Source organism: Crinia signifera, chromosome 8 (genome assembly GCF_055691185.1).
Source record: "Crinia signifera chromosome 8, ASM5569118v1, whole genome shotgun sequence".
Classification (NCBI taxonomy): Eukaryota; Metazoa; Chordata; class Amphibia; order Anura; family Myobatrachidae; genus Crinia; species Crinia signifera.
In genome coordinates, this window is record NC_139224.1 from 5,451,361 (window position 1) to 5,474,634 (window position 23,274).

Here is a 23,274-nt window from a genome sequence, read left to right on the forward strand (position 1 = left end):
TTCCGACGCCTGAATGCCGTCAGCTGGGATCCTGATCGGTGGATATTCCGGGCTACATAACGGGGCACCAGTGGAGGGGAGTTAGGGGTAGGCTGCAGGGAGGGGAGTTAGGGGTAGGCTGCAGGGAGGGGAGTTAGGAGTAGGCTGCAGGGAGGGGAGTTAGGGGTAGGCTGCAGGGAGGGGAGTTAGGGGTAGGCTGCAGGGAGGGGAGTTAGGGGTAGGCTGCAGGGAGGGGAGTTAGGGGTAGGCTGCAGGGAGGGGAGTTAGGGGTAGGCTGCAGGGAGGGGAGTTAGGGGTAGGCTGCAGGGAGGGGAGTTAGGGTTAGGCTGCGGGAGGGGAGTTAGGGTTAGGCTGTGGGATGGGAGTAAGGGTTAGTCTGTGAGATGGGTGTTAGGCTGTGGGATGGGATTTAGGGTTAGGCTGCAGGGAGGGGAGTTAGGGGTAGGCTGCAGGGAGGGGAGTTAGGGGTAGGCTGCAGGGAGGGGAGTTAGGGGTAGGCTGCAGGGATGGGATTTAGGGGTAGGCTGCAGGGATAGGCTGCAGGGATGGGATTTAGGGTTAGGCTGCAGGGATGGGAGTTAGGGGTAGGCTGCAGGGAGGGGAGTTAGGGGTAGGCTGCAGGGAGGGGAGTTAGGGTTAGGCTGCAGGGACGGGAGTTAGCGTTGGGCTGTGAGATGGGATGTAGGGGTAGGCTGCAGGGAGGGGAGTTAGGGGTAGGCTGCAGGGAGGGGAGTTAGGGGTAGGCTGCAGGGAGGGGAGTTAGGGGTAGGCTGCAGGGAGGGGAGTTAGCGTTGGGCTGTGAGATGGGATGTAGGGGTAGGCTGCAGGGAGGGGAGTTAGGGGTAGGCTGCAGGGAGGGGAGTTAGGGGTAGGCTGCAGGGAGGGGAGTTAGGGGTAGGCTGCAGGGAGGGGAGTTAGGGGTAGGCTGCAGGGAGGGGAGTTAGGCTGCAGGGAGGGGAGTTAGGGGTAGGCTGCAGGGAGGGGAGTTAGGGGTAGGCTGTGGGATGGGATTTAGGGTTAGGCTGCAGGGAGGGGAGTTAGGGTTAGGCTGCAGGGAGGGGAGTTAGGGTTAGGCTGCGGGAGGGGAGTTAGGGTTAGGCTGTGGGATGGGAGTAAGGGTTAGTCTGTGAGATGGGTGTTAGGCTGTGGGATGGGATTTAGGGTTAGGCTGCAGGGAGGGGAGTTAGGGGTAGGCTGCAGGGAGGGGAGTTAGGGGTAGGCTGCAGGGATGGGATTTAGGGGTAGGCTGCAGGGATGGGATTTAGGGGTAGGCTGCAGGGATGGGATTTAGGGTTAGGCTGCAGGGATGGGAGTTAGGGGTAGGCTGCAGGGAGGGGAGTTAGGGGTAGGCTGCAGGGAGGGGAGTTAGGGTTAGGCTGCAGGGACGGGAGTTAGCGTTGGGCTGTGAGATGGGATGTAGGGGTAGGCTGCAGGGAGGGGAGTTAGGGGTAGGCTGCAGGGAGGGGAGTTAGGGGTAGGCTGCAGGGAGGGGAGTTAGGGGTAGGCTGCAGGGAGGGGAGTTAGGGGTAGGCTGCAGGGACGGGAGTTAGCGTTGGGCTGTGAGATGGGATGTAGGGGTAGGCTGCAGGGAGGGGAGTTAGGGGTAGGCTGCAGGGAGGGGAGTTAGGGGTAGGCTGCAGGGAGGGGAGTTAGGGGTAGGCTGCAGGGAGGGGAGTTAGGGGTAGGCTGCAGGGAGGGGAGTTAGGCTGCAGGGAGGGGAGTTAGGGGTAGGCTGCAGGGAGGGGAGTTAGGGGTAGGCTGTGGGATGGGATTTAGGGTTAGGCTGCAGGGAGGGGAGTTAGGGTTAGGCTGCAGGGAGGGGAGTTAGGGTTAGGCTGTGGGATGGGATTTAGGGTTAGGCTACAGGGAGGGGAGTTAGGGGTAGGCTGCAGGGAGGGGAGTTAGGGGTAGGCTGCAGGGAGGGGAGTTAGGGGTAGGCTGCAGGGAGGGGAGTTAGGGTTAGGCTGTGGGATGGGATTTAGGGTTAGGCTACAGGGAGGGGAGTTAAAGTTCGGCTGTGGGATGGGGTGGCTAGGTATAGGCAGCGGGGGATATGGTTTGGCACTACCGGGGAGGGTGGAGGTTTATGTTGCCTGTCGGTATCTTCACCATAGGGAGGCCAGTGTCTGTATTATGACCTAGGGCATCCTGAACACCAGGCTCCTGCGTGTACGAAACATTCTCTAGTACTGTGTAATATGCTGGTGTTCTGTTAGGAAACGATAACCGATAATTAGCGCACTGCGTTATTGGCATGTGCCCATCACTGGTCCATACCATGAAGTATAATAATGCATTTTCCTTATTCTAATATCCCAGACAAGCTGAGGGCTGAAATCAACAAAGTGGTGAATAAATACATTGACCAGGGGATTGCCGAGCTGGTCCCAGGGGTGCTGTTCATTGACGAAGTCCATATGCTGGACATAGAATGCTTCACCTATCTCCACCGCGCTCTGGAGTCCTCACTGGCCCCCATCGTCATCTTCGCCACCAATCGGGGCAATTGCGTCATCAGGTATTAGTAAAGCATCTATAGAATATTATAGAGCCCTATTTGTGTTTCTCATCGACGTTGAGCGACAAATAGCTGCATATTACATATATAGTCATTGGTATTGGTTAGACGATGATGATGATATAATGACCTCAATGGTTTTAGGGGCACTGAAGATGTGGCTTCCCCTCACGGCATACCCCTGGATCTGCTAGACCGAGTGATGATTATCCGCACCATGCTGTACACACCGCAGGAAATGAAGCAGGTAACACTTCCTCCTGTACTGAGTCATCCAGGAATAGGTGAAGGTGAAGTCCGCATTTGCAAGAACGCACCTTCCTTATTTTCCTACCCAATCTGCCTTATAGCGTTCCCAATATTAAGTTATGAAGACTGTTCAGATTTTATAACTATTTTTATTATTGTTTATTTGGCGCCACAAGGGTTCTGCAGCGCCTGACAATACATAGATGAGCATAAAAGAAAAAAGAAAATAGTGATTTACAGTATGAATGCAAATTAGGACAAGCACATGGTAAATAAGACAGTTGCAGCAGCAGACACAAGTATAAAAGTAACAAATATGATCTTAGAAAAGCACATGATGAGAGAGGGCCCTGCTCATGAGAGCTTACATTCTAAAGGGGAGGGGCAGACAGTCAGGGATAGAAGTGAGCATAAACAGAAGGTTAAGATGAGAAATGGTTGGAGTTAATGAAGAAGCGGGTCTTGATAGCCCGTTTAACATTTTGTAGGGAGTCTGATCGGGAGAGGTACAAAAATTCCAGAGATACGGAGAACAACGGCCAAAATCTGGTAGGCGGGAATGGGAGGAAGTAACCAGTTTGCAGGAGAGGCGATGTGCATTTGTGGAGTGGAGAGGGTGGGTGGAAGTGTAAAGAGAGATAAGGTCAGTTCTGTAGGTGGGAGAGGAATGGGTGATGGCTTTGTAAGTAAGTGTCAGGAGCTTGAATTCTATTCTGAAGGGGAAGGGAGCCAGTGTAGGACTTGTAAAAAAGGGGTGGTGGACAACACACCCCACCCAAATGTAACTCTCTGCACATGTTACATCTGCCCCACCTGCAGTGCAGCATGGTTTTGTCCATTTTGAGAACAAATTTGTACTGCGATCAGATCTGAATATGGGCCATAGTACGTTTGGAGCAGAAGATAGGCTGGAGGTGTTTCACAGGGAGGCCAGAAAGTAGGAGATTACAGTAGTCCAATCTGGATGTGACTAGTGAGTGGATGAGGGTCTTTTTATTTGTTACGGGATCTGTTAATGAGAAATCCTCCCGGTAGCTTTGCCGCTTCGGCTCCCAGTCAGTGATGTAGGTAAAAGAACGTGGAATCCATCGCTGCAGGTTCCTGCACACAAATGCTGTATTGGGTAACAATGCGTAGCATTAATCCATTCCTCACATGGCTGTCTAAAGTTTCAGCGGGGCTCACACACCGTCTTCTTGTTGCGCATTCCCAGTTTTAATTTAAGCAGACGCCTCCTGCTATCTTGTTTACAGAGCTGCCAAAGTGAAAAATACCTGTATTATATGAGAGCTGCTATCTCAGCAGTACAACGCACAACACCATTATCCAGACTGTCCGTTATCACTCAGGCGGAGAGCTGGCTCCTGGGCTCACGGTGCCAGCTCCGTACTAAGGACGCACCGCACCTTGTCACGGTTTCTGGAAATCTTCCATCATCCGCTTGCCACAAGCCCCAGCATCTTTTTATTGGATCCGTATATAGATGACGAATGATGTTTAACGGAACAAGTGTTACTGGTTGAGTTCCATCTACAGGGCGACCTAACAATATACATCCGTAGCTTTTATTTATGAACTTAGCACTTGAAGAATGGAATTGTATTGTTCAGCTACACACTGCGGTTCTTTGGTTCCGTGGGGTCTACTGGTACGATGTGCTGGTGCTGGATGACGTCCCGAAAGTCGGGATTCAGATGTCAGTACTCAGACATTGGAATCCTTACTGTTTAAAAGTCCAACAGTTGGGATCCCGACTGGGGTTCCACGACCCCCAGAGAATGAGAATAGGACCTGTGGCGAGTGCTTGCCCCCCTGTCTGAGTACCGGCAGTCTGGATTCTGAACATTGGAATACTGACACCCCTGTATCCTTGGTTCTTATTTCAGCCCAACTCAGGACCATACTTTTTCATTCCTTTTGTCATTAAAATACAATGTATTGTATATTAATAGGCTATATATTTACTAACACTAGGGTTTTTTTTAAATGATGGATTTTCTGCGGCATTGAGGGCTGGATTTAACAGGGCGAATAGTAATAAGCGTAACACAAGCTTGATTTGAACAAACATGCTTCCAGGTGATAGATCTACACTGTAGGGTTAGCGGTGGCCAAACCTGTCCTCAAGATCTACCAACAGACCATGTATATCAGGCCACCTGTGGATCTATAGTAGGAATGAATGCAAAATGTGTGACAATGTGACAGTTAGTAATGACGGCAGCTGTGCACCAGCTAGGTGACCTGGGGAATGTGACAGTTAGTAATGACTGCAGCTGTGCACCAGCTAGGTGATCTGGGGAATGTGACAGTTAGTAATGACTGCACCTGTGCACCAGCTAGGTGATCTGGGGAATGTGACAGTTAGTAAAAAAGTATCTAAAATTCCACACCCATAAAAGTGTTGTGTTCGTAAATCTTCTCCTTCAGAATGTGCTAAATACGTAATAGTCGTGTACTGGTTCTAACATCCAATAGATAATATTGGGCTGTGGGAAACCTGCTGCCGTGTAGACAGAACTGATTTGTTGTCTTTCGCTTGATGTATAAAAGTTATTGGTAACGCACTAGAGAGCATATTTCTGAGCTGCTGTGGTCAGACGCAGGTGACGCATCTAAGCTCGAGTGTCCTCAGAACTTGGCAGCTAATCTTGTAGTGGACACAAAGGCGCTTGTTGGAAAGTGTGTACATTGTTGTGTTTAAAAAAAAAAAAATATCCATGGCCTTGTTCATGTAAAATGAATGTAAGGCTCTTTCCAGTTTGACCTATGCCTACATGCCTTCGCAAGGTGGTGGTAGTGGTGCTACATGCTCACACGCCGGCACCTCACTCCATTAATCCGTCTTTACTCCTATTTCCACCTTGCAACCAACTTATATTTTGCCCTCTTGTTTCTCGATCCAGATTATAAAGATCCGGGCACAGACTGAGGGGATCACCATTAGCGAGGAAGCGTTAAATCACTTGGGAGATATTGGCACCAAGACTACGCTGAGGTAAGTGATGCATCAGCCTTGCTTATCGTTCTTCTCCCAGAGAGGACAAGAAGGTGCCGAACCATCGGCACCTCACCGCTCAGTCAGAAGGTGCCGAATCATCGGCACCTCACCGCTCAGTCAGAAGGTGCCGAACCATCGGCACCTCACCGCTCAGTCAGAAGGTGCCGAACCATCGGCACCTCACCCCTCAGTCAGAAGGTGCCGAACCATCGGCACCTCACCGCTCAGTCAGAAGGTGCCGAACCATCGGCACCTCACCGCTCAGGTAGACTGATGTCCGCCGTAGGGTACATTATGCTGCGTGGCTGATGGTGTAAGGGCCGCCAAGCCATTATTTATCTTAAGGATTGGACCCAGGAACAGCTCCGCTCTCTGCCTCACGTATCTTGTACTCATTTACTAGATCACGATGGAATAACTGAAATTAAATTCTACAAGAAAATAATATATTATTTATGAACTGCTAATTATTGAACATTTTGTGCCGGAACGTTGCCGATCACTCTCCCCTTACTCTCCTCATGTGTCCTGACAGATACTCCGTACAGCTGCTGACCCCGGCTAACCTCCTCGCCAAAATCAACGGCAAGGACAGCATCGAAAAAGAACACGTGGAAGAAATCAACGAACTCTTCTACGATGCCAAATCCTCTGCCAAAATTCTGGCCGAACAGCAAGAGAAGTACATGAAATGAGGGAGCAAGAGGAACGTTACTTGGCGTCTCACAAAACGGAACTTTGTTTTTCTCATCGACTCGAATAGCGTTTAAGACCGGTCTGTCATGAATAGACCACGCTTCAGAGCGTTGCATACTTCTAGGCCTGCAAATGAGAACTGTTTACGGAATATTTAATTTTTTTTTTTTTAACATAAATGAAAATAATTATGTAATTTTCGTCCTTTTTTTATTTACATCTATGTTCTTCTAGTTTGATATTTCCTCCCTCAGCGCTTACAACCGAATCGGCTCCATTTTTCACACTGGATCCGTTCGATCGGCTGCGCAGTGATTAAAAGGTCAATAGCGTCTCGGGTGCTTTTGGCACCGGCCCTCTTAAGCCATACAAAGTAGCCGGCGGTGGGAATGTGAATAAAACAGATGAGAGGAGGCGAGCGAGTGATGCTTCACCGCGTTTGTTATTCCCCTGCACCTCCGCAATTATCAAATCCATCTTCACAGTTGAAGTTTTTACAACCAAATTGCCAAGATGTGTAGGAAGCGTCCCCCGATTCATTATGTGCAGGATCCCGGGTCTTGCCGAAAAGGCACATATTAGTTACATCTTATCAGCCTGACACCTAATCTAGCAACAATTACTACAGACACATATATCCTGACATTTCAATTTCAGTGAAGCAAAAAAAAACCAAGAAGCAATGTTAAGATGGTGGCGGAGAGGGGAGGAATGAGGAGGGCCTGTGAATTTTGCATATGGTAAATGAGACTGAACCTTCGGTGGCTGAAACAAGTATTGTTAAACGCTCCTCATTTTCTTGTCAGTGATGGGTCATCGACTAGTGTGGCTGCAAACAGGTTAAAGGGCAGCAATCTGGCATTGTCTCGTGTTTGGGTGGACAGGAGGGAAGGATCCAGGGATGCATTAGGCAGCAAGCGCAAGGATGAATGGATTCCCCTTATAGAAACATTAGATGTTTCCTTTTAGATCTCTCTAGCATTGATGTGGAACCCCCAATATCCAACTACGGATTAGTACCGCTGTAACATGTAGGGCAGAGCCTCCTTTTTGGACAACGTTTTCCATTGAAATGTGTTTATTTAAAATGTACAAGTAGCTTCTGCTGATTATTATATTATAATCTTTTAATCAGCAGAGTCTGCTTGTGCGTCTTATTTGCATGGTAATGCGGGAGTAAAGTTGCACAGGATCTCTCGGCTCAGTCCTGCCAGGCATTATACCGCTGCATGGTGTATTACAGCTAGATGTACTTTATGAGGACACATCTGTAGCGGTCTATCGGTAAATGTATCTTAAAGACCTTTAGGATAAGGTTTTACTATACAGCACTTTTTAATACCAGGATGAGTTATATTTCTGTCTCGAGTCCATAGGAGACACAGGGCTTACGCTGGGTATAGGTGGTGATGGACCTGGCAGGCACCAAATGGGATAAACAAAATCCTAAGCCTCCGGGAACTGGGCTCCTCCCCTCCTATACCCCGCCTCAGGCCACCAGTTTTTCGTTTGGTGCGGCAGGAGCAGCACCTTTGAAACGGGGGGCTGCCTTTGGCAGCCCGTTTTTATTTTTTATTTTAACTAGGGCAGGCAGCGCTGGGCGTCTTGTGAGACGCCCGCGCTGCCGCGCCGGCGGCCGCAGCACCACGACTGGGTGAGTGACCTCGGCCGGGATCCTCCGCAGCGGGACCCACAGCCGCAAGCCGGAAGCTGGGAGCAGGTAAGAGGCGCTAGGCGCCTATCGCGGCTTACAGCTCCGGCGGCTGGGGACCGCTGGACTGTGCTGATCGGGCGGGGACCGGGTCGCTCGTTCCCCCGCTAGACCACCAGGGTATCAGGCAACGGAGCGCAGCACAGGCAGCGGTCAATCCCTAGAGGGATCCCCGCTATTTGCCTGATGCTGCGGGCGGCCATTTTCCCTGGGGGCTTCAGTATCAGCAGGGGGAGGCAGGCTCACTCCGTTAGCCCCTCCCCCGGGTCTGCTGGCGCCTTCTCTGCAGAGTTCCCGCCGCAGGCTTTCCTCCGCCCTCTCCCTCCCTGCACAGGACGCGGAGCAGCCATCTTTGCCTCAGCCGCGCTGCCTGCTGCACCTCCGGAGACGCTGGGCTATCCCCTGTATACCTCTCCTCCACAGGTCAGGCTATACAAGCTTCCTCCTGCCAGCCTTGGGGCTTTGGTCAGTGAGAGGTGCTGCATTTATTATTTTTCTGTGCATTGTATGCTCTGAAGTGCTGTGTGTAAGTGCTGTAACCTTACACCCCCTGTGCTGCAGCGCCCACTTCAGCCACTTCTCACACCTTATAGGGTTGTGGAGATTGTAGTGTGCCTCAGGTTAACATGTCCAGAAAGGCACCTAAGGAGGGGGGAGCTCCTTTGCTGCGCACTTGCACTTCCTGTGCTGCAGGCTTGTCAACACATGACGAAGTGTTTGATGGCCTTTGCGCATGCTGTCATAGGCGTCAGCAGCAGCCTTCAGCCGCCTCATCTATTACTGAGCCGGCTTGGGCTTCGTCCCTCACCCAGGTCATGTCGCAGCTGGTGGACCGCCTTACGTCTGCTCCTCCTGCGCAGCCTGCTCCGCAGGCGGCTCCTTCCGCTTCAGCCCAGAGTGCTTTACCCCCCATGTTGGAGCCTCCCTGGGTTAGCTCCCTAACGGCCTCGGTTCAGGGGTTACAACAAATGTTGTCCAAACAACCAGCTAAGCGCCCAGCATTGCTCAGGGACGACCCTCCTCAGCTTTTAGGGGACACAGACACAGACTCTGATCAGGGGGATACGGGTTATAACCCTCCCGACGCTGACCCTGCTACAGATCCCCAGGACCCCCCTCCTCCTGACATAGATGTGGAGGCCCTTGTTAAGGCTGTCAGAGAAACTTTTGACTTGGCAGAGGATGAAGTCCCGGTGTCTAAGGGCCCGGTCTTTAAACGTAAAAAGAAGGTTTCCTCCTTCTTCCCTAGATCCGATCAACTGGAGGATATCTTGGAGGAAGCATGGACTACCCCTAATCGTAAATTTCAGCTCCCCAAAAGATTTCCCACTCTTTATCCCCTCCCCCCGGGGGACAGAGTTAAATGGGAAAGTCCGCCTCCAGTGGATGCCCATGTGGCACGCTTGGTAAGAGCTTCTACTTTGCCCATTCCTAACACCGCTTCTTTGAAGGACCCCACCGACAGGAAGCTAGAAAATTTCCTAAAGGTCATTTATTCACATGCAGGGGCTGTCGCTAGACCGGCCTTGTCCTCAGCATGGGTCGCTAGGGCGCTTTCAGAATGGGCAGACTCCCTCGTCAGGGGCCTATCTGAGGGTACACCCCGGGAGGAACTCTTACCTTTAGCAGGCAGGGTCCAACAGGCTGCAGCTTATTTAGGAGAAGCTGCCCTAGATGTGGGAGTTCTCGCTTCCAAGGTCTCGGCTTCCGCCATTGCAGCAAGACGGGCTTTATGGCTCCGTTCCTGGCGGGCGGATGCTGACTCCAAAAGGGCTTTGGAGGCTTTGCCGTTCACTGGGACTATCCTCTTTGGCCCAGAACTGGACAAAATAGTGGCTACAGTAGCGGCTTCAAAGACTGCCTTCCTGCCATCTACAGCGGCTCCGCGACCTCGTGCTACTTCCTTTCGGGCCTTTCGACCTCAGGGCAGGGCACGGGGTCAGCCATTTCCAAGATCACAGCCTCATACTTCCAGACCGCCTAAACAGCGAGGACGTCAGGCCTGGTCTACCCGTCGCCCCGAGCCCAAGCAGCCAGACAAGCCGTCTGCCTGACGGGGCGGACCTCCACCTGGGGGACCCCAGGGTGGGAGGTCGTCTGCTGAGATTTTCCACCGCATGGCTGGACACAACAACAGACGGTTGGGTCCGCGATGTCGTCACGCGAGGTTATGCTCTCACGTTTCGCCATCGCCCTCCCTCTCAATTCTTTTCCATCAATCTACCAAAGGATCCCATCAAGGCAAGTGCCCTCAGGGACTCCGTTCAGTCCCTTCTTCGAACTGCGGTCATTGTACAGGTTCCCCCATCGCAACGGGGTCTAGGATTCTATGCCAGCCTGTTCTTGGTTCGGAAGCCCAGCGGGGCCTATCAACCAATACTGAACCTGAAATCTCTCAATCGGTTCCTCCGGGTTCCGAAGTTCCGGATGGAATCCTTACGCTCCATCATACTGGCCTTGGAACCGGGAGATTTTCTGGCATCCCTGGATATCCAGGATGCCTACCTTCATGTCCCCATTCGCCAAAATCACCAGCGGTACCTGTGCTTTGCTCTACTGGGCGAGCACTTTCAGTTTTGTGCGCTGCCCTTTGGTCTCTCAACTGCCCCTCGTGTATTCACGAAAATCATGGCAGTCATGGCAGGACATCTCAGACATCAGGGGGTCAGAATTCTCCCTTATTTAGACGACCTTCTGCTGCTGGCTCAGTCTCCGGAGGAACTCCAGGTTCACATCCACAGGACAGTGACCCTTCTACAAAGTCACGGTTGGATTATCAGTTGGTCAAAATCTGCTATCCTTCCATCTCAACGGATGGTCCATCTAGGAGCCCTCCTGGATTCCAGACTTCAGAGGGTTTTCCTGCCAGAGGACAGGCTTCAGACACTCCAGTCCAGGATTCGAGATCTTCTCAGACACCGGTCGGTTTCCATTCATGCCTGCATGCGGGTCTTGGGCTCGATGGTTTCCACCTTCGAGATGGTGGAATATGCCCAATTCCACTCCCGCCCGCTGCAGTGGGAGCTTCTGACCCAGTGGAACGGGTCACACCGTCTCATCAGGGCGCAGAGGATTGTCCTCTCCCAGGAGCTACGTCTGTCCCTCACGTGGTGGCTCCTCTCCCGAAACCTACAGATGGGACGCCCCTTTTGGATCCAGGACTGGGTACTTCTTACGACAGACGCCAGTCTGAGTGGATGGGGGGCAGTCACCTGTCAGAGATCCTTCCAGGGGTTGTGGACGGCAAGGGAGAGCCAGCTCTCCATCAACTGCCTGGAACTAAGGGCGGTATACCGAGCCCTATGTCTAGCCCTCCCGTTGCTGCGGGGTCACCCTGTTCAGGTCCAGTCGGACAATGCTACGGCTGTAGCATACATCAATCACCAGGGAGGAACTCGCAGCCGGGGGCCATGGCAGAGACCAGGTGCATCTTCCAGTGGGCGGAGAAACACATCCCGGCCATATCGGCAGTATTCATACCGGGGGTACTGAATTGGGAGGCGGACTTTCTGAGCCGCCAGACCCTCCACTCCGGGGAGTGGTCGCTTCATCAAGACGTGTTCGACCTGCTCGTGGACAGATGGGGAGCTCCGGAAGTGGACTTGATGGCCACTCGTCACAACCGCAAGGTCCAGAGGTACGGGTCTCGCACCAGAGATCCAGGCGCCTGTCTCACAGACGCTCTATCGGCACCTTGGCCATTTCATCTAATGTATGTGTTCCCCCCGATATCTCTCCTTCCCAGGGTCCTTCGCAAATTCAAGGCCGAAGGAGGAAGCTTGATCCTCGTCGCTTCAGATTGGCCCAGGAGGCCCTGGTACGCGGATCTCCTGGGGATGGCAATGGACCTACCATTCCATCTTCCTCTACGACCAGATCTCATCAGTCAGGGTCCTTGCCTGCACCCGGATCTGCCCCGCCTCCGTTTGACGGGGTAGCTCTTGAAACGTCCCTCTTGCGGGCAAAGGGTTTTTCCTCAGGAGTAATCCGGACTATGCTTCAAGCACGTAAGCCGTCTTCAGCAGGTGCTTATTATAGGATCTGGAGAGCCTTCTTTGCTTGGTGTGCGACAAGGGGGCTGGATCCCAGCCGTTTTAGGCTATCTAGAATATTATCTTTCCTGCAGACGGGCTTGGAAGCTGGTTTACGTCTTTCTTCTCTAAAAGTGCAGATCTCTGCGTTGTCTGTCCTGTTTCAGAGAAGACTGGCGCTACTACCGGATGTTCGTACCTTCCTGCAGGGGGTTATCCGAATACAGCCTCCGTTTGTCCCTCCGGTGGCCCCGTGGGACCTCTCCCTGGTTCTCCAGGCTCTACAGTCTCCTCCATTCGAACCGTTGCGTTCGATTGATCTTCCATGGCTCACTTGGAAAACTATTTTCCTGCTAGATATTGCTTCGGTTTGACGAGTGTCCGACTTGTCGGCCCTGTCGTGGCGTTCCCCTTATCTTGTCTTCCATCCAGACAGGGCAGTTCTTCGAACTCGCCCCTCTCATTTGCCTAAGGTTGTCTCGAGGTTCCACATCAACCAGGAGATTGTGGTCCCTGCCTTCAGGTCTCCTGAGCAATCGGCCTCAGAATCTTCTTTGGATGTGGTTCGCGCACTTCGCATCTATGTAAAGCGTACGAAGTCAGTTCGTAAATCAGATGCTCTCTTTGTCCTTTACGCTGCTCACAAGCGAGGTTGGCCGGCGTCTAAACAGACGTTGGCTCGGTGGATCAGATCCACCATCCGCCAGGCCTATAGGGACTCTGACCTTCCGGTCCCTGATGGGATTCGGGCTCACTCCACGAGGTCGGTTAGTGCTTCTTGGGCTGTCCGCGGTGGGGCTACTGCGGAGCAGCTGTGTAGGGCGGCTACTTGGTCGTCCCCCAGTACCTTTTTGCGCTTTTACGCGTTTGACACCTTTGCTTCCGGGGACTCTGCTTTTGGAAGGAGTGTCCTTAGCGCGGCTCAGGCGCGTCCCCACCCCTGAGAGGTTGCTTTAGGACGTCCCAGCGTAAGCCCTGTGTCTCCTATGGACTCGAGACAGAAAAGGAGATTTATGTTCTTACCTGTTAAATCCTTTTCTTCGAGATCCATAGGAGACACAGGGATCCCTCCCTGACGCGCCTGCTTTTATACTTTTCACTGCATTTTAAAAAAAATTGCGGTTAGGTTAGGCCTGTTTTTGTGTGTGGCCTTGTATGTTGCATGTTTTCTTCCTTCTCTCTTTGCTCCTGCCTTGGGCTTGTTTACTTTAAAAAAACTGGTGGCCTGAGGCGGGGGCGGGGTATAGGAGGGGAGGAGCCCAGTTCCCGGAGGCTTAGGATTTTGTTTATCCCGTTTGGTGCCTGCCAGGTCCATCACCACCTATACCCAGCGTAAGCCCTGTGTCTCCTATGGATCTCGAAGAAAAGGATTTAACAGGTAAGAACATAAATCTCCTTTTTGTTGACATCAACCATGTCGGTATTCGTCCTGTCAGCACTGCTGGAATGTCAACATAAGAATATTGACAAAACATCTGTTTATATAGTCATCGGTACAAAGGCAGATGGAAAGGCCGAGTGGTTCTTGTCTGCAGGCAAATTCTATGTTTGTGTTAAATCTCCCCTCCCTAGTAATAAATCCACCCCTTATGCTGCCCATACATATGTGAGATATCGCATGCAATCATTTGATTTCTGCCACATCTGGCCGATAAATCGAATGATTGCATGCATTTTTATGCTGACATTCAATGCAATGCACAGGCACGCCGTCGACTGTCGCATCGATAAATATTATGTGCAACTCATAATATTTATCTAATTGCTCGAATGCAATCAGCAGCGGGTTTGGGGAGTGGGGCTGGGCTGGGATTGGTACCGGAGCGCTGGCGGGGAGCTGTGTAGCGGGGGACCGCAGCGGTGGCGGGAAGCGGTACCTGGCTGGGGAGGCATGGCGGCTGTGTAGCGGGGGACTGGAGCGGTACCTGACTGGGGAGGCATGGCGGCTGTGTAGCAGGGACTGGAGCGGTACCTGGCTGGGGAGGCATGGCGGCTGTGTAGCGGGGACTGTAGCGGTGGCGGGGAGCTATACCTGGCTGGGGAGGCATAGCGGCTGTGTAGCGGGGGACTGGATCGGTGGCGGGGAGCGGTACCTGGCTGGGGAGGCATGGCGGCTGTGTAGCGGGGACGGGAGCGGTACCTGGCTGGGGAGGCATGGCGGCTGTGTAGCGGGGGACTGGAGCGGTACCTGGCTGGGGAGGCATGGCGGCTGTGTAGCGGGGACTGTAGCGGTGGCGGGGAGCTATACCTGGCTGGGGAGGCATGGCGGCTGTGTAGCGGGGGACTGGATCGGTGGCGGGGAGCGGTACCTGGCTGGGGAGGCATGGCGGCTGTGTAGCGGGGACGGGAGCGGTACCTGGCTGGGGAGGCATGGCGGCTGTGTAGCGGGGGACTGGAGCGGTGGCGGGGAGCGGTACCTGGCTGGGGAGGCATGGTGGCTGTGTAGCGGGGACTGGAGCGGTGGAGCTTTCAGGCGGTGGGACTCGGCAGCAGATGACTGAAACACTGGACAGCCCTCTGGTTGGCTGAGGCTGCCCCTCTGATTGGCTGAGGCCGCTGAGAGAGCTTTCTCAGCTAATCAGAGGGCCATCCAGTGTTTCAAAGTCACTGCTGCTGCTGACAAGTCCCGCTGCCGACAAGCTCCGGTCCCGCCTACACAGCCCCACACCACCCCTCTTCCAGCACCCGATGTTCATCGCAGGATGGCATGCGACATCGGGTGCTGCACTGGGCACCACTTGATGTGATGGCACATTGCATTGCGATCTCGCATCTGGTCGTATAAGTGTATGGGCAGCATATGTGTTCTAGTCACTTCCCTGTCAGCATAGCGCCCCAGTCAGTGTCTCTACCTTCTAAGGACTACACCAGTTCCCCTTTGTTGCCCATTGCGGGTTGGTAATTACAATATTTCTACAGTTCTACAAGACGTCCTTACTTTGTGCTGGAGGCACCTCGCTCCATTCAGTCATCTCAGGCTGCGGCGTCCTGCTGCCTCCATCCGAAATCTTCACACAGTATGCTAGGATACATCTGCTGGTGAGTGATGTGTCAGTAAGGTCACAGGCAGTGACATGATGTGAGGAGGGGGATGGGGCAGCAGGAAGCCACAGACAGTTATATAGTGGGAGGAGCAGGGTCTCCAGCAGCACAGAGTATATCAGGAGATGAGTGATATGTCAGTGAGGACAGGGCTGCATGTGACAGGGGCAGTGACATGATGTGAGGAGGGGAATGGGGGCAGCAGGAAGCCACAGACTGAGAGTTATATAGTGGGAGGAGCATGGTCCTCAGCAGCACAGAGTGTATCAGGAGATAGTGATGTCAGTGAGGACAGGGCTGCATGTGACAGGGGCAGTGACATGATGTGAGGAGGGGAATGGGGCAGCAGGAAGCCACAGACTGAGAGTTATATAGTGGGAGGAGCAGGGTCCCCAGCAGCACAGAGTATATCAGGAGATGAGTGATGTGTCAGTGAGGACAGGGCTGCATGTGACAGGGGCAGTGACATGATGTGAGGAGGGGGATGGGGCAGCAGGAAGCCACAGACAGTTATATAGTGGGAGGAGCAGGGTCTCCAGCAGCACAGAGTATATCAGGAGATGAGTGATGTGTCAGTGAGGACAGGGCTGCATGTGACAGGGGCAGTGACATGATGTGAGGAGGGGGATGGGGGCAGCAGGAAGCCACAGACTGAGTTATATAGTGAGAGGACCAGGGTCCCCAGCAGTACAGAGTATATCAGGAGATGAGGGATGTGTCAGTAAGGACAGGGCTGTATGTGACAGGGGCAGTGACATGATGTGAGGAGGGGAATGGAGGCAGCAGGAAGCCACAGACTGAGAGTTATATAGTGGTAGGAGCAGGGTCTCCAGCAGCACAGAGTATATCAGGAGATGAGGGATGTGTCAGCGAGGACAGGGCTGTATGTGACCGGGGCAGTGACATGATGTGAGGAGGGGAATGAGGGCAGCAGGAAGCCACAGACTGAGAGTTATATAGTGGGAGGAGCAGGGTCCCCAGCAGCACAGAGTATATCAGGAGATGAGTGATGTGTCAGTGAGGACAGGGCTGCATGTGACAGGGGCAGTGACATGGTGTGAGGGGGGGATGGAGGCAGCAGGAAGCCACAGACTGAGAGTTATATAGTGGGAGGAGCAGGGTCCCCAGCAGCACAGAGTATATCAGGAGATGAGTGATGTGTCAGTGAGGACAGGGCTGCATGTGACAGGGGCAGTGACATGATGTGAGGAGGGGGATGGGGCAGCAGGAAGCCACAGACAGTTATATAGTGGGAGGAGCAGGGTCTCCAGCAGCACAGAGTATATCAGGAGATGAGTGATGTGTCAGTGAGGACAGGGCTGCATGTGACAGGGGCAGTGACATGATGTGAGGAGGGGGATGGGGGCAGCAGGAAGCCACAGACTGAGTTATATAGTGAGAGGACCAGGGTCCCCAGCAGTACAGAGTATATCAGGAGATGAGGGATGTGTCAGTAAGGACAGGGCTGTATGTGACAGGGGCAGTGACATGATGTGAGGAGGGGAATGGAGGCAGCAGGAAGCCACAGACTGAGAGTTATATAGTGGTAGGAGCAGGGTCTCCAGCAGCACAGAGTATATCAGGAGATGAGGGATGTGTCAGCGAGGACAGGGCTGTATGTGACCGGGGCAGTGACATGATGTGAGGAGGGGAATGAGGGCAGCAGGAAGCCACAGACTGAGAGTTATATAGTGGGAGGAGCAGGGTCCCCAGCAGCACAGAGTATATCAGGAGATGAGTGATGTGTCAGTGAGGACAGGGCTGCATGTGACAGGGGCAGTGACATGGTGTGAGGGGGGGATGGAGGCAGCAGGAAGCCACAGACTGAGAGTAATATAGTGGGAGGAGCAGGGTCCCCAGCAGCACAGAGTATATCAGGAGATGAGTGATGTGTCAGTGAGGACAGGGCTGCATGTGACAGGGGCAGTGACATGATGTGAGGAGGGGGATGGGGGCAGCAGGAAGCCACAGACTGAGTTATATAGTGAGAGGACCAGGGTCCCCAGCAGTACAGAGTATATCAGGAGATGAGGGATGTGTCAGTAAGGACAGGGCTGTATGTGACAGGGGCAGTGACATGATGTGAGGAGGGGAATGGAGGCAGCAGGAAGCCACAGACTGAGAGTTATATAGTGGTAGGAGCAGGGTCTCCAGCAGCACAGAGTATATCAGGAGATGAGGGATGTGTCAGCGAGGACAGGGCTGTATGTGACCGGGGCAGTGACATGATGTGAGGAGGGGAATGAGGGCAGCAGGAAGCCACAGACTGAGAGTTATATAGTGGGAGGAGCAGGGTCCCCAGCAGCACAGAGTATATCAGGAGATGAGTGATGTGTCAGTGAGGACAGGGCTGCATGTGACAGGGGCAGTGACATGGTGTGAGGGGGGGATGGAGGCAGCAGGAAGCCACAGACTGAGAGTAATATAGTGGGAGGAGCAGGGTCCCCAGCAGCACAGAGTATATCAGGAGATGAGTGATGTGTCAGTGAGGACAGGGCTGCATGTGACAGGGGCAGTGACATGATGTGAGGAGGGGGATGGAGGCAGCAGGAAGCCACAGACTGAGAGTTATATAGTGGGAGGAGCAGGGTCCCCAGCAGCACAGAGTATATCAGGAGATGAGGGATGTGTCAGTGAGGACAGGGCTGCATGTGACAGGGGCAGTGACATGATGTGAGGAGGGGAATGGAGGCAGCAGGAAGCCACAGACTGAGAGTTATATAGAGGGAGGAGCAGGGTTCCCAGCAGTACAGAGTATATCAGGAGATGTGTGATGTGTCAGTGAGGACAGGGCTGTATGTGACAGGGGCAGTGACATGATGTGAGGAGGGGAATGGAGGCAGCAGGAAGCCACAGACTGAGTTAAATAGTGGGAGGAGCAGGGTCTCCAGCAGCACAGAGTATATCAGGAGATGAGTGATGTATCAGTCAGGACAGGGCTGCATGTGACAGGGTCAGTGACATGATGTGAGGAGGGGGATGGGGGCAGCAGGAAGCCACACACTGACAGTTATATAGTGGGAGGAGCAGGGTCCCCAGCAGCACAGAGTATATCAGGAGATGAGGGATGTGTCAGTGAGGACAGGGCTGCATGTGACAGGGGCAGTGACATGATGTGAGGAGGGGGATGGGGGCAGCAGGAAGCCACACACTGACAGTTATATAGTGGGAGGAGCAGGGTCTCCAGCAGCACAGAGTATATCAGGAGATCAGTGATGTGTCAGTGAGGACAGGGCTGTATGTGACAGGGGCAGTGACATGATGTGAGGAGGGTAATGGGGGCAGCAGGAAGCAACAGACTGAGAGTTATATAGTGGGAGGAGCAGGGTCCCCAGCAGCACAGAGTATATCAGGAGATGAAGGGTGTGTCAGTGAGGACAGGGCTGCATGTGACAGGGGCAGTGACATGATGTGAGGAGGGGGATGGGGGCAGCAGGAAGCCACAGACTGATAGTTATATAGTGGGAGGAGCAGGGTCCCCAGCAGCACAGAGTATATCAGGAGAAGAAGGATGTGTCAGTGAGGACAGGGCTGCATGTGACAGGGGCAGTGACATGATGTGAGGAGGGGGATGGGGGCAGCAGGAAGCCACAGACTGATAGTTATATAGTGGGAGGAGCAGGGTCCCCAGCAGCACAGAGTATATCAGGAGATGAGTGATGTGTCAGTGAGGACAGGGCTGCATGTGACAGGGGCAGTGACATGATGGGAGGAGGGGAATGGAGGCAGCAGGAAGCCACAGACTGAGAGTTATATAGTGGGAGGAGCAGGGTCCCCAGCAGCACAGAGTATATCAGGAGATGAGTGATGTGTCGGTGAGGACAGGGCTGCATGTGACAGGGGCAGTGACATGGTGTGAGGAGGGGAATGGAGGCAGCAGGAAGCCACAGACTGAGAGTTATATAGTGGGAGGAGCAGGGTCTCCAGCAGCACAGAGTATATCAGGAGATAAGTGATGTGTCAGTGAGGACAGGGCTGCATGTGACAGGGGCAGTGACATGATGTGAGGAGGGGGATGGGGGCAGCAGGAAGCCACACACTGACAGTTATATAGTGGGAGGAGCAGGGTCTCCAGCAGCACAGAGTATATCAGGAGATCAGTGATGTGTCAGTGAGGACAGGGCTGTATGTGACAGGGGCAGTGACATGATGTGAGGAGGGGGATGGGGGCAGCAGGAAGCCACAGACTGATAGTTATATAGCGGGAGGAGCAGGGTCCCCAGCAGCACAGAGTATATCAGGAGATGAGGGATGTGTCAGTGAGGACAGGGCTGCATGTGACAGGGGCAGTGACATGATGTAAGGAGGGGAATGGAGGCAGCAGGAAGTCACAGTCTGAGAGTTATATAGTGGGAGGAGCAGGGTCCCCCAGCAGCACAGAGTATATAAGGAGATGTGTGATGTGTCAGTGAGGACAGGACTGCATGTGACAGGGGCAGTGACATGATGTGAGGAGGGGAATGGAGGCAACAGGAAGCCACAGACTGATAGTTATATAGTGGGAGGAGCAGGGTCCCCAGCAGCACAGAGTATATCAGGAGAAGAAGGATGTGTCAGTGAGGACAGGGCTGCATGTGACAGGGGCAGTGACATGATGGGAGGAGGGGAATGGAGGCAGCAGGAAGCCACAGACTGAGAGTTATATAGTGGGAGGAGCAGGGTCCCCAGCAGCACAGAGTATATCAGGAGATGAGTGATGTGTCAGTGAGGACAGGGCTGCATGTGACAGGGGCAGTGACATGATGTGAGGAGGGGGATGGGGGCAGCAGGAAGCCACAGACTGATAGTTATATAGTGGGAGGAGCAGGGTCCCCAGCAGCACAGAGTATATCAGGAGATGAGTGATGTGTCAGTGAGGACAGGGCTGCATGTGACAGGGGCAGTGACATGATGGGAGGAGGGGAATGGAGGCAGCAGGAAGCCACAGACTGAGAGTTATATAGTGGGAGGAGCAGGGTCTCCAGCAGCACAGAGTATATCAGGAGATAAGTGATGTGTCAGTGAGGACAGGGCTGCATGTGACAGGGGCAGTGACATGATGTGAGGAGGGGGATGGGGGCAGCAGGAAGCCACACACTGACAGTTATATAGTGGGAGGAGCAGGGTCTCCAGCAGCACAGAGTATATCAGGAGATCAGTGATGTGTCAGTGAGGACAGGGCTGTATGTGACAGGGGCAGTGACATGATGTGAGGAGGGGGATGGGGGCAGCAGGAAGCCACAGACTGATAGTTATATAGCAGGAGGAGCAGGGTCCCCAGCAGCACAGAGTATATCAGGAGATGAGGGATGTGTCAGTGAGGACAGGGCTGCATGTGACAGGGGCAGTGACATGATGTAAGGAGGGGAATGGAGGCAGCAGGAAGTCACAGTCTGAGAGTTATATAGTGGGAGGAGCAGGGTCCCCCAGCAGCACAGAGTATATAAGGAGATGTGTGATGTGTCAGTGAGGACAGGACTGCATGTGACAGGGACAGTGGCAGGATGTGAGGAGGGGGATGGGGGCAGCAGGAAGCCACAGACTGAGAGTTATATAGTGGGAGGAGCAGGGTCCCCAGCAGCACAGAGTATATCAGGAGATGAGTGATGTGTTAGTGTGGACAGGGCTGCATATGACAGGGGCAGTGACATGATGTGAGGAGGGGAATGGAGGCAGCAGGAAGCCACAGACTGATAGTTATATAGTGGGTGGAGCAGGGACCCCAGCAGCACAGAGTATATCAGGAGATGAGTGATGTGTTAGTGTGGACAGGGCTGCATATGACAGGGGCAGTGACATGATGTGAGGAGGGGAATGGAGGCAGCAGGAAGCCACAGACTGAGAGTTATATAGTGGGAGGAGCAGGGTCCTCAGCAGCACAGAGTATATCAGGAGGTGAGTGATGTGTCAGTGAGGACAGGGCTGCATGTGACGGGCAGTGACATGATGTGAGGAGGGGAATGGAGGCAGCAGGAAGCCACAGACTGAGAGTTATATAGTGGGAGGAGGAGGGTCCTCAGCAGCACAGAGTATATCAGGAGATGAGGGATGTGTCAGTAAGGACAGGGCTGCATGTGACAGGGGCAGTGACATGATGTGAGGAGGGGAATGGGGGCAGCAGGAAGCCACAGACTGAGAGTTATATAGTGGGAGGATCAGGGTCCCCAGCAGCACAGAGTATATCAGGAGAGGAGTGATGTGTCAGTGAGGACAGGGCTGCATGTGACAGGGGCAGTGACATGATGTGAGGAGGGGAATGGAGGCAGCAGGAAGCCACAGACTGAGAGTTATATAGTGGGAGGAGCAGGGTCTCCAGCAGCACAGAGTATATCAGGAGATAAGTGATGTGTCAGTGAGGACAGGGCTGCATGTGACAGGGGCAGTGACATGATGTGAGGAGAGGAATGGAGGCAGCAGGAAGCCACAGACTGAGAGTTATATGATGGGAGGAGCAGGGTCCCCAGCAGCACAGAGTATATCAGGAGAGGAGTGATGTGTCAGTGAGGACAGGGCTGCATGTGACAGGGGCAGTGACATGATGTGAGGAGAGGAATGGAGGCAGCAGGAAGCCACAGACTGGGAGTTATATAGTGGGAGGAGCAGGGGGTCCCCAGCAGCACAGAGTATATCAGGAGATGAGTGATGTGTCAGTGAGGACAGGGCTGCATGTGACAGGGGCAGTGACATGATGAGAGCAGGGGAATGGATGCAGCAGGAAGCCACAGACTGAGAGTTATATAGTGGGAGGAGCAGTGTCCCCAGCAGCACAGAGTATATCAGGAGATGAGTGTTGTGTCAGTGAGGGCAGGGCTGCATGTGAAGCGGTAGTGACATGATGTGAGGAGGGGAATGGAGGCAGCAGGAAGCCACAGACTGAGAGTTATATAGTGGGAGGAGCAGTGTCCCCAGCAGCACAGAGTATATCAGGAGATGAGTGATGTGTCAGTGAGGGCAGGGCTGCATGAGACAGGGGCAGTGACATGATGTGAGGAGGGGAATGGAGGCAGTAGGAAGCCACAGACTGACAGTTATATAGTGGGAGGAGCAGGGTCCCCAGCAGCACAGAGTATATCAGGAGATGAGTGATGTGTCAGTGAGGACAGGGCTGGATGTGACAGGGGCAGTGACATGATCTGAGGAGGGGAATGGAGGCAGCAGGAAGACACAGACTGAGAGTTATATAGTGGGAGGAGCAGGGTCCCCAGCAGCACAGAGTATATCAGGAGATGAGTGATGTGTCAGTGAGGGCAGGGCTGCATGAGACAGGGGCAGTGACATGATGTGAGGAGGGGAATGGAGGCAGCAGGAACCCACAGACTGAGAGTTATATAGTGGGAGGAGCAGGGTCCCCAGCAGCACAGAGTATAACAGGAGATGAGGGATGTGTCAGTGAGGACAGGACTGCATGTGACAGGGGCAGTGACATGATGTGAGGAGGGGAATGGAGGCAGCAGGAAGCCACAGACTGACAGTTTTATAGTGGGAGGAGCAGGGGGTCCCCAGCAGCACAGAGTATATCAGGAGATGAGTGATGTGTCAGTGAGGGCAGGGCTGCATGTGACAGGGGCAGTGACATGATGTGAGGAGGGGAAATGGGGCAGCAGGAAGCCACAGACTGAGTTATATAGTGGGAGGAGCAGGGTCCCCAGCAGCACAGAGTATATCAGGAGATGAGTGATGTGTCAGTGAGGACAGGGCTGCATGTGACCGGGGCAGTGACATGATGTGAGGAGGGGAATGGGGGCAGCAGGAAGCCACAGACTGAGAGTTATATAGTGGGAGGAGCAGGGTCCCCAGCAGCACAGAGTATATCAGGAGATGAGTGATGTGTCAGTGAGGACAGGACTGCATGTGACAGGGGCAGTGACATGATGGGAGGAGGGGAATGGAGGCAGCAGGAAGCCACAGACTGAGAGTTATATAGTGGGAGGAGCAGTGTCCCCAGCAGCACAGAGTATATCAGGAGATGAGTGATGTGTCAGTGAGGGCAGGGCTGCATGAGACAGGGGCAGTGACATGATGTGAGGAGGGGAATGGAGGCAGTAGG

At 53.5% G+C, this 23,274-nt stretch overlaps 1 protein-coding gene across 1 annotated transcript in view; it reads left to right on the forward strand.

Annotated features, from left to right (window-relative positions):
* The window catches only part of RUVBL1 (RuvB like AAA ATPase 1), a 30,754-nt gene extending 24,090 nt beyond the window's left edge, over window positions 1-6,664 (forward strand). The window contains exons 8-11 of the mRNA XM_083155636.1: window positions 2,320-2,518; window positions 2,663-2,765; window positions 5,674-5,765; window positions 6,304-6,664. Coding sequence (XP_083011762.1) covers window positions 2,320-2,518; window positions 2,663-2,765; window positions 5,674-5,765; window positions 6,304-6,463 — 554 coding nt within the window. The 3' untranslated portion in view covers window positions 6,464-6,664. The remainder of the gene's footprint in view (window positions 1-2,319; window positions 2,519-2,662; window positions 2,766-5,673; window positions 5,766-6,303) is intronic.
* The last annotated feature ends 16,610 nt before the right edge of the window (window positions 6,665-23,274 follow it).